Raw genomic sequence first — 10,665 nt, forward strand, 5'->3', positions numbered from 1 at the left:
AATGACTTTATTTATATGCCGCCTTTCTCCCAGGCTGGCCAAAGGGGCAGTGAAAGTGCGATTAAACTGCATTACTTCTTGCAGTGCAGATGCAGCCCTAGTTAACCAAGAGCAGTGCAACAGGTGCTACTCGAAGGTAAGCCTCTGTGAGTAGGGAAGGGGGACATGGTGCAATACTACTCGCTATAGTGGGAGAAAGGCAGGATATAAGATGATGATGATGATGATGATGATGATGATGATGATGATGATGATGATGATAATAATAATAATAATAATAAATAGTTGACCCGGGAGGAGAGATGGAGCCTCTTTTGGAAGTACCTTGATTTTCACCTGAAATGTGGGGCTGGTGCAGGAGAGTTCTAGCACACTAAGCACTGCCAAAATGACCAGTACATGAGTGCTAGAGCAAATTAGGCCGAAACTCTCTCTAGATGCCCCCAAGTCCAAACTAAGGACGTCTTACTTTGGACCTAGCATGAGATGACAGGAAATAATGGCAAAAGGGGATAATGCTTGGTAAACTGGGAGGCAGCAGGAAAAGAGGGAAGCCCTATCGCAGAGGCCCTCGCAGCCGAGGAGGACAAGACCCCGGACAATGGAGGACATTCGAGGAAGAAAATGTAGGACCCGGCCAAATAAAAGCGAGGGAGAAAAAAGCATATTCCTCTAAATTTAAACCCCTTTTCCTTAGCCCTGCCCCAAACGGAAGACATTTCGAAATTCCTCCTGGACAGAAGGTGGAAATGTAGGACGTGCCCTGGAAAAGGAGGACGTCTGGCCGCTCGGGGATCCAGGGCGCAGGCGCAGAGACAGACAGTCAGGCAGGCTCCCTTCCCAGGGCCATCTTCCTCTTCCTCTTCTTCCTCCATCTTTTCCTTTTCTTAGCCTTCCCCTTCCTCCTGTTCTTCGTCCTCCTTCCTTCTCTTTCTCCTCCTCCTCTTCCTTCTTCTTTTCTTCCTGCTCTTTTCCCTTCTTCTCTTCTTTTTCTTTTTTCCCTCTTTCTCCTTCTCCTCCTACCTCCTCTTCATAGAGTCATAGAATCTTCTTCCTCTTCCCTTCCCCTCTCTCCTCTTTGTCTTCTTCTCCCTCTTCCTCCTCCTCTTCCTCCTCCTCCTCCTGCTCCTTCTCTCCCCTCCCTCCCTGCCTGCCTCCCCCCTCGGGGCCTGGGCCTTCCCCTCCCTTCGGCCAGCCCCAGACGTCACGGGCAGCGGCCCTTCCCCTTCTTTCCCTCCCTCCCTCCCTCCCTCCCTCTCCCTGCTTGCCTGGGCCTCCCTCCGCCGCGGAAGAAGGGGCTGAGCAGGAGAGAGGCCACTCCGGAGGCACACGATCCCTGGCCCAGCTCTGCCTTTCCCCCGCAGTCCAGGAAGCCAGAGCCGGAGGAGCGCCAGGAGAGCGGCTCAGTGCCTCTGGAGGGAGGGAGGCATCCCTAGCTGGCCCTCCACTTCGGAAGACAGAGACCCCAAGGCTCCAGGGACCGGCCCTGCCAAGCCCTTATGCCCGGGGCCCGGGGCCTGGAGGGAGCGGAGGCGGAGGCGGCCCCAGGATGCCAAGAGTGAGCGGCCTCCGCCGGCGCCATGAAGGAGAAGTCCAAGAACGCGGCCAAGAGCCGCCGCGAGAAGGAGAACGGCGAGTTCTACGAATTGGCCAAGCTGCTGCCCCTGCCCTCGGCCATCACCTCCCAGCTGGACAAGGCCTCCATCATCCGCCTCACCACCAGCTACCTCAAGATGAGGGCCGTCTTCCCCGAAGGTCAGTCTCGTTGGGGGCTAGGCATCCGCGCTGGAGAGAGACACCCGTTTGGCAGCGCTTTCACTCTTCGTCTGACTCTTGGCTATGGAATTCTGGGAGTTGGAGTTTGTTGTGGGGCTCACTCCAACTCCCAGAATTCCATAGTCTTGAGCCAGACAAAGAATGAAAGCGCTGCCAAACCGGTTTAGTTGGGTTCGGGTTTAGTTAAATTTAAACAGAGCTGACTTTCTAAATCAAACCCCACCGATTTCAAGATCTCGGGAGAGGCAGTACCGTTGACTTGAATGGGTTTACTCTGGAGGGGGGAGGGGAAGGATTGGGATCCGGATCCTTGCAAACCATGTCCTTTCCACTCGGAGTCTGTCAAGCAAACCTTCTGCTTGGATTAAAAGACACGCTGCAAACCAGGCTGCCGTTAATATTAGAGGAGCTCCGTTCAAGGCGAGGAACTGCAGGAAGGCGATCCTTTTCTTGGCCTTCCGAAATGCAGCCATATCCTTCTTGCAAGCTCTGGAAGCTCCACTGGCTTCTTCCTCAGGAGAGATGTTACAGACCAAAGTGGAGAAATGGTTTCTCCTGGACAAGCAGAGCAAAGCAGGGAGGTTCCCTCTTTAGTGTCTGGCTGAGAAGCTATCGCCCTTGAGATCAATGGGGTTTTCTGCTAGGTCAATGGGACGAATCCCTCCCTGGCCATGGAAACCCAGTGGCCAACCTTGGGCAAGTCGCACGCTCTCAGCCTCAGAGGATGGCAATGACAATCCCCCCCTCCCCGAAGAAACTTGCCAAGAAAACCCCATGACCTTAGGGTCCATAAGTCTGAAAGGACTTGAAGGAACACACCAACAACAAAATGGGTGGAAGGTTGTGAAGAGGGAGTTGTTGTCCTCCCGTTGTTTAAAAGCCGGGTGACTCCTATTGAAAGCAGCAAGGGGCTTTCAGCGGTGCTGCTCTAAGTAAATCCCGGAACATAACTTTATTTTCACGGGAAATTGTGGTTAAATTTCAGACTTGTAGAGAAAGAAAGAGAGCCAGCCTGTTAGTGGTTTGGGTGTCGGACTGTGACTTTGAAGACCAGGCTTCAAATCCCCCTTCAGCCCACGGAAACCCGCTTGGGCAAAGACTAATCGGCCCCTGAACCAAATCTTGCTAAGAAAAACCGTGTTAGGGTCGCCATAAGTCAGGAAGACAGAGGCCGGTTTGGAAACCTGTTACGCAAAGCAAACGGGCAGAGTCTTAAAAACGCACTTGGTTTTCAATTCCAAGTGGAGAGCCACTTCCGAAGGATACGGACTTTCTAAGAAGGGCTGCCAGGGACCTCACTTTTAGGCAAAAATCTTCAAGGTCCACCAGGAAAGCCAGCTCACAAGCGCCCAAGAGCCTTCATTCACTTCTTAGTCTCAATGAAAGGAGACCAATCGAACCGATGGACGCTGCATAAGTGTTGGTTTATCAAGTTCCTATTGATATGATGGGTTTTCTCTCGTTTTGGCACTAACAACCGGATTGAGCCCCATATATTAGTGGATTTAGAGCCAGGGTGACATAGTGGATTGAATGTTGGACTGCAACTCTGGGTTCAATTCCACGCTCAGCCATGAAACCCATCAAGTCACACTCTCTCGGCCTCAGGGGAAAGCAATGGCAAACCTCCTCCAAACAAATCTTGCCAAGAAAACCCCATGACAGGGTCGCCATAAATCAGGAACGCCCTGAAGTCACACAATTGGACTTGTAGTCCCATCCCAAAACGTGGACGCTTAGCATTATTTCCAAGCGCTCACTGGATCTCGCAGACTTCCAGGAGATTTCAGCTCCGTCCGCACTGCAGAAATAATCCAGTTTGACACCACTTTAACTGTCATGACTCAGTGCTATGGAACTCTGAGAATTATAGTCTCTTGTGGCACCAGAGCTCTTGGACATGGAAGGCTTAAGTGTCTCACGCAATTACCATTCCCAGAATTCCATAGCAGTGAGCCATGGCAGTTCAAGTGTTGTCAAACCAGATTATTTCTGCAGTGTGGGTGCACCCAAAGTCAACCCCGAGAGAGAAACACCACTCTTTGCTTCAAAAGACTATTCTTTTTCCAAAAAATCATAGAATCAAGGGAAATTTCTGCTTAATGCCGACTCCTTCTGCTTAATTTCTCATTGATGCCCACTCTTTAAAATGACTCCTCTAATCCTGACTAATTAATTCTCCCCTGTCTAATTCTGCCTATTAAAATTACAAATCCCCCATATATATATATATGGATAGATGTGTGCGTGTGTGTGTGTGTGTGTGTGTGTGTGTATAGATGGGTGTGTGTTGGCCCTCTAGCACTTTGTATGTACTTTTCTCCCCGAATTGGACAGAAAGGTCCAAAACCCACTGCAGAAATAATCCAGTTTGGGAATTGTAGCTTGTTGTGACACTATAGCTCTCTGACGGAGAAGGCGAAATGTCTCAGAAAGAGTCCCCAGAAGAGCCAGGGCAGTTAAAGTGGTCTCAAACTGGATTATTTCTGCAGTGTGTTTGGACACAAGCTCACACGTTTTATGGTTCAACTGCGGGACACATACACACCACACAACCAAGGTCCTCTTCGATTATTTGGGCCAGCCTCACCTGGGAGGCCGGATTTGGAATGAGCCTTTTAGAGTCGAAGAGGCCGCCTGATTTCAGTGTTGTTTTTGTTACACTTTTCGTTTAACTGATTTAATTTGGTTTAAGTGTTGGTTTAGTTACACTTTCCCTTTAAAGCCGGAACCGCCCCCCCCCCCCATTCTTACTGGGTCAGGTTTTAAAAACGAGGGAGCTTTTTGTCCAAGCTAATCTGTCAGAAGACACTAGTATTAGCCTCACTCTTTGATATAAATGATATAAATACCATGAATAAATAAAAAGTAATATCAGCAACGTGTACACCGTCCTACAGACTGTTAACAGGCAGATGATGATGATGATGATGATGATGATGATAATAATAATAATAATAATAATAATACATTTTATTTATATCCCGCCTCTCCGGTTGGATCGAGGCGGCTTCCAAAAGAATAAAACACAGTACAGAATACATTAAAATACCGAATAAAACCCATTATCCCTCCCTCCAACCCAACATTTAAAATTCCCAGTTAATAATAATAATAAATAATATCCAATACTGTATAACAGTAAAATAACAGTAAGACGATGGGAATCATGGGATCTTATGTTCCAAGACTAATCCTACAAACTCTTGTGTCGAAAAGACGGAAGTTTCCCACTTCTCTCCTCTTTGCAGGGCAGGTTTATTGTATTTAATTTTATTTCATTTGTATGCCGCCTTTCTCCCAGAAGGGCCCCAAGGCTGCTTGTATTAAGACTAGTTTATAGAGGATCAAAGTCCATGCTACAAGTGAAACGATCACTCCTGGTGCAGACAGTCTCATGCCACCTACATTTTCGGAGGGAGAGACAAATCTGTGCAAACATTATTCGGAAGCGACTTTTAGTCGATGGTTGGAAGGCAGTTGTGGGCACTTTTCTGGCCATCAAGGTGATGTTGCGATGTAACTCCCATCAGTCCTGGGGCAGGCTAGCCAGTGGTGAGGGACCATGGGAACTGTAGTCCAACAATATTTAGATGCTCACGAGTTTAGTTTAAAGGTTCCTTCCAAAGTCCTAAAAGTTACAGATGGTTAACATCGGGGAAATTCTTAAAGCTCAGGTAAAAATCCCTTTAGGGAGGCTGCTTAATGTAACCATCGAGATCATGTAATCTAAAGGGTCAGGCAAAGTTGGAAGTCCCTTGACCCTCTGGGTCACCAGCCTCTTTACCTTTTTCGGGTCCCACGATGGAGCTCTTCCTAAGGATACCACAATCCTAGCCTACCGATAATAAAAAAAAACCTTCTTAGTCCCACGAATTTCGGTCGAATTTAGTAGTAAAATCACAGCCGCATCTTGGGGGCTAAAGACTTTCAAACTCGTTGCAACCCTTTCTCTCCTAATGGCAGCATCTAGGACAGTTTTCATTCCCTGCGTCGGTAAGGAATATACGTGTTTTCAAGCTCATTTAAAAATAAAACTCGGTTCTTTTAGGACTTTGAAATCACTCCGACTGCGAATTGGTCATGAATCCTTATTAAACCTGTCCAGACTTCTCCTGGAGTCCATTCCTACTGGATTTCAGTTGAATTTACATCTGAGTAAGACATAGCCGCAAGAAGGGAGTTAGGATAAAATTCATTGCACACTATTAACTCAGTTCTTTCCCCATTTCTCTGGAGAAGTTTGACTTGGAGGGAGGACTCTCGGTGTAAAACCCGTCCGGGTGGCACTACAATTACTTTGCAGGCCCTTGGGAGAGTTAGGATCAACGTCCTCCTAAAGAAGTTTAGCAGAACCAAATCCTCTGACGTTTAAAGAGCTTTACTCCGGGCTAAGCGTGTCTAAATGCTCCTAAAAGCACCAGATCCCTTCTGATCTTGAAAGTTAAGCAAGATCAGCCTTGGTTAACCTTTAGATGGGAGACTGCCAAGGAATAACAGGTTCTGGAGGCTATATTTCATGGGAAGGAACTGGCAAAACCATCTCTTGCATTTCCCTTGCCTAAGAAAACCCTATGAAAATTATTGGAGTCGCCACAAGCCAACAGGCGACTTGAGGGCACACGGTTGTTGCTGTGTACCTGTTGTTGTGTACCTTCAAGTCTGTTTTTGTGTACCTTGAAGTCTGTCGTTGTGTACTTACAAGTCTTTTCTGATTTAAGGTGAACCTATTAATGAGGTTTTCTTGGCCAGGTTTGCTCAGAGGAGGGCTTTGCCTTTGGGTGCCCTCTGAGGCTGAGAGAGTGTGACTTGCCCAGGTTCATCCAGTGAGTTTCCAAATGCCCAGCGAGGATTTGAAGTCTAAAAAAAATCAAAGTCCAAAGCTCAAAACATTACACCAGGCTGCCTCCTTTTGAAGGCACAAAGGTGCAACAGATTACTGTAGGAAGCTGCCTTATCCGATCTTGGCAACTGGGGCTGGGATCCTTTCATGACCTCCTTGGAAACCCCTGGTCTGGTGGGCTTCTTTCTTTCTTTCCTTCCTTCCTTCCTTCCTTCCTTCCTTCCTAGTAGTTACCCAAGGCCTGACCCGACTGAGCTTCCAAAATCCAAAGAGATCGGGCTGTTTTCCGAAAACTAAAACCGCCTCACACTCCTCCGATCCTGTTTTTAAGCTGCCTCTCCAGAAGTCAAAGCCATAATAATATTCAACGGAGCTGACTCCCGAGGAAGTGAATATAGTGAATATAACAGGTCCTCATCCTCTGGCCCTCTTGAAAAACATGCATTTGAGCTGTTTGTTTTAAAAAGAGGGGAAGTATCAGCCGGTAGGGAAGGCCTCCCTGAGAACGTGCGAAAAGAAAACGAGTCAGCTGCTCGTTAAATGTTAACGATTGGAGAGACTGCAAAGGACTCACTTCTTGTGAGTTTGTTTTTATTGTAGCTGGACGTGATGGTGGGGGGGGATCACAGGCAGATAAAAACTTTCCCCTTTCTTTTAACTTTTTTTTAACCCTCTCTATTCCCGACCCAAACTTGTTGAGCCGAAGCACTACTTTTTCAGGCACAATTTGCAGCACAGTCCTGTGCATTATTAACTGGGAAGTAAGACCTAGCAAGTTCAATGGCATTTATAGTTTTTTGTGGGTTTTTCAGGCTATGTGGCCATGTTCTAGAAGAGTTTGTTCCTGACATTTCGCCAGCATCTGTGGCTGGCATCTTCAGAGAAATAGCAGGTAGTAAGTACAGACCCAGTTGTTGTTGTTGTGTGCCTTCAAGTCCTTTCCGACTTATGGCTAACCTCTCATGGGGTTTTCTTGGCAAATTTTTCCCCCAGAAGGGGTTTATTTATACCATTGCCAGCCTCTGAGGCTGAGAGAGTGGGACTCACTCACACAGTGGGTTTCCATGGCCCAGCCGGGATTCGAACCCAGGTCTCCAGAGTCCCAGTCCAACAAAGCTCAAACCGTTACACCACGCTGGCTTTCATTTACCTTTGCCTTTAAAGTTTAACTCAACTCCAAGGTGTCCTCCTCCAGCTGCATTTTGCTGCATTTTTCTAGGCTACTCTGCGGTGGGTTGGAGGCTGTTGTAACCTAATGGCTCTGCAGTCTCAGTCTCTGCGGAGTAATTTATTTTATTTATTATAAATAAATCATTTTATTTAAATAAAATAAAATAATTAAAATAAGTTGATGCTTCTCAGATTTGTCGCCCAAACTACCTTTATTTAAAGACCAGAAGAAATATTTTTTTAAAAAACCTGGCTTACAAAGGGAGTCTAACCGTGCGATTTCCTTCCCTCCCAGTAAATAGCCATACATACCTTCAGTCTCCACACGGTTTGCTTTAAACAAAACAACATAGTAATAGCGATCGCGAGAAATCACCCCCAATCCATCCCTGTAGTTAGAGAACTGGGTTACTCTCTCACAAGATTACCAATTCCTGGACACTTTGGAGGGATTTCTCAGAAATGTTGAAGACCTAAATCTACTTTCGGGGAAATAATTTCGTCCCATGTTTTTGTTCGGTGACTTGATGAATGTATGAACAGTTCGATTCCTGGTTTCGAATCACTTCAGTACACTATAATAATCCCTTTTTCTCAACCCCAGGATTAGATTTCTTTTAAGGAAGTTATAGAAAAATGATTGCTTTAGGGATAAGAGTGGGATCTCGGGATTTTCTCCCCCTTGTTTTTGGAATATAAAAAGGGTTGCGGTGGTTGCGACTTTTTTTGCATAACTTTCCAGGTTAGACTTTGGCTGAGAGGGGGGAGGTAGAATTCAAAATCTGAAACTTGATGATATAAACCATCGATGGCCATGTTTGGGAATAAATATTTAGGCCCCTTTAGCGCAGGACTAGGAAGGGGGGAATCAAAAATCCCATAGGAACTATCATTCTTTGTATCCAGGCTTATTAGTGATACTATTCCTGATGGTGCTAGGCATTCCTTTTTGCTAGAGGAAGTTTTCTTTTTTCTTTTTCCCTCCCGGCCTTTCTCTTTTAGTCATTCCTTTCAAATTTGGGGATGTTTGACTCTCCTTGAAACACCGCTGAAAGATTTGGGTGTAAAAAATACATTTGCTTCCGTCGGTACCTATTTGCCCTTCGGAAACAGAGAGAAAAGGAGAAGTATTTTATTGGCACATTGCAGAAATAAGGCAGTTTGGCGCCGCTTTAACTGCTCTGGCTCAGTGCTATGGAATTCTGGGACTTGTAGTTTATCCTCCTTTGTCATAGAACTCTGAATTCCTAGGATTCCATAACATTGAACCATGGAAGTTAAAACGGTGTCAAACTGTATCATTTCTGCAGTGTAGATGCAGCCCAGGGTTCGGATCCATTCTCATTCATGGAAACGAGTGGTTGATCTTGGGCCAGTCACACTCTCTCAGCCTCAGAGGAAGGCAAAGGCAAACCTCCTCTGAACAAGTCTTGCCAGGAAAACCCTCTCATAGGGTCCCTTAGTGTTGCCATAAGTTGGAAACGACTTGAAGGCACACAACAAAACAACAACAACAATTATTGAGAACGGCTAGTAACTTTCTTTTTAACTGAGATTTGACATACTTTAGCAAAATCTTAGAAAAACAAAACCGGGGAGGCCTCTCCTCTGGATTTTCCACTTCAAGGATCAGAATACTTTCTCTCTCTCTCTTCTTGCTCCTTTCCGATCTCCTTTTTTAAAAATAAGGAACCAGACATTTTTAGAAACACAACCAGGAACGGGTGGGAGGTTTTAATGCCTTGGCGTGGATGACTGCTCCAAAAACTCACCCGCCATGCTCTCAAAGAAAGAAAGAAAGAAAGAAAGACAACCTCCCGTTCATAATCTTTGCAAGGGTGAAACAAACCCAGACTCCGCGATTTGCATTTTGGCTCTTGTAAATACAAAGGGTCGCATACCTGGGACGTGAATGTAACGTCGCCATTATCGTGTCTCGAAATAAGCGCGTTTCATTATACAGCAGGCAGGTCGTTTCCATCTTTCTCTTCCCCAATCTCTTTTTCCTCTCCCCCCCCCTTTTTTTTTTATGCCTTTCAACCACAATCCTGGCGTTTTCAAGTATGTCCGAGGCTTTTCAGGCTTTCTGTTCTGCAGATCGTGAGGATGTGATCTCTCTGCAATTCAAGGCTAGGAGGACTCAGTCCCCCTGAAAGGATCCAGCCCCAAGGATCAGGACCACCAAGTTTCCACTTATTATTTAGTCATAGTCGTCTTTGCAGTCTCCTTGGTCCGAAACACACTGCAGAAATAGTCCAGTTTGAGACCTTTTGAACTGCCCTGGCTCAGTGCTAGAGAATCCTAGAAATTATAGTTTATTGTGGTACTAGAGCTTTCTGACAGAGAAGTCTCAGAAAACTACAGTTCCTAGAATTCCCTAGCATTGAGCCAAGGCAGTTAAAGCGGTCTCAAACTGGATTATTTCTGCGGTGTGTTTTGGACCCTTGTTAACTGCTTTTATGTCTATGCTACATAGTTGTAGCACAATTGTAGCACATCGATCCTATGGAATCCTGGGATTTTTAATTTTTGTTGGTTACTTAGAGTTCTTAGCTAGACAACTCTGCCAAAGAAGTTCAGGGAAGTCCACTAAAATAATAGTCCAGGTCCTTCACTAGGCTACAAATCTCATTCCGTAGAATGGAACCATGGCAGTTAAAGCGGCATCCGACTACTATAATTGTGCAGTATGGATGGTTGGTATATTGCTATTAGTCAATGTATTTCATGAGGAACCAGGGAACCACTGCATCAAAAAGAGAAGCAAACACTTCCAGCCTTCCTTGGTCGAAGTCCCATTCTCCACAAAACAGGTGGAAGGTGACACTTTCGGTCCATAAAGTGAATGGTAATGGAAGGAAGGCCCAAGGACTGAC

At 46.0% G+C, this 10,665-nt stretch overlaps 1 protein-coding gene across 1 annotated transcript in view; it reads left to right on the plus strand.

Moving 5' to 3' along the window:
• Positions 1 to 1,289: 1,289 nt before the first annotated feature.
• The window catches only part of SIM2 (SIM bHLH transcription factor 2), a 69,924-nt gene continuing 60,548 nt past the window's right edge, over positions 1,290 to 10,665 (plus strand). The window contains exon 1 of the mRNA XM_042461024.1: positions 1,290 to 1,755. Within this exon, the coding sequence (XP_042316958.1) occupies positions 1,581 to 1,755 (175 nt within the window). The 5' untranslated portion in view covers positions 1,290 to 1,580. The remainder of the gene's footprint in view (positions 1,756 to 10,665) is intronic.

This window comes from Sceloporus undulatus, chromosome 3 (genome assembly GCF_019175285.1).
Source record: "Sceloporus undulatus isolate JIND9_A2432 ecotype Alabama chromosome 3, SceUnd_v1.1, whole genome shotgun sequence".
Lineage (NCBI taxonomy): Eukaryota > Metazoa > Chordata > Lepidosauria > Squamata > Phrynosomatidae > Sceloporus > Sceloporus undulatus.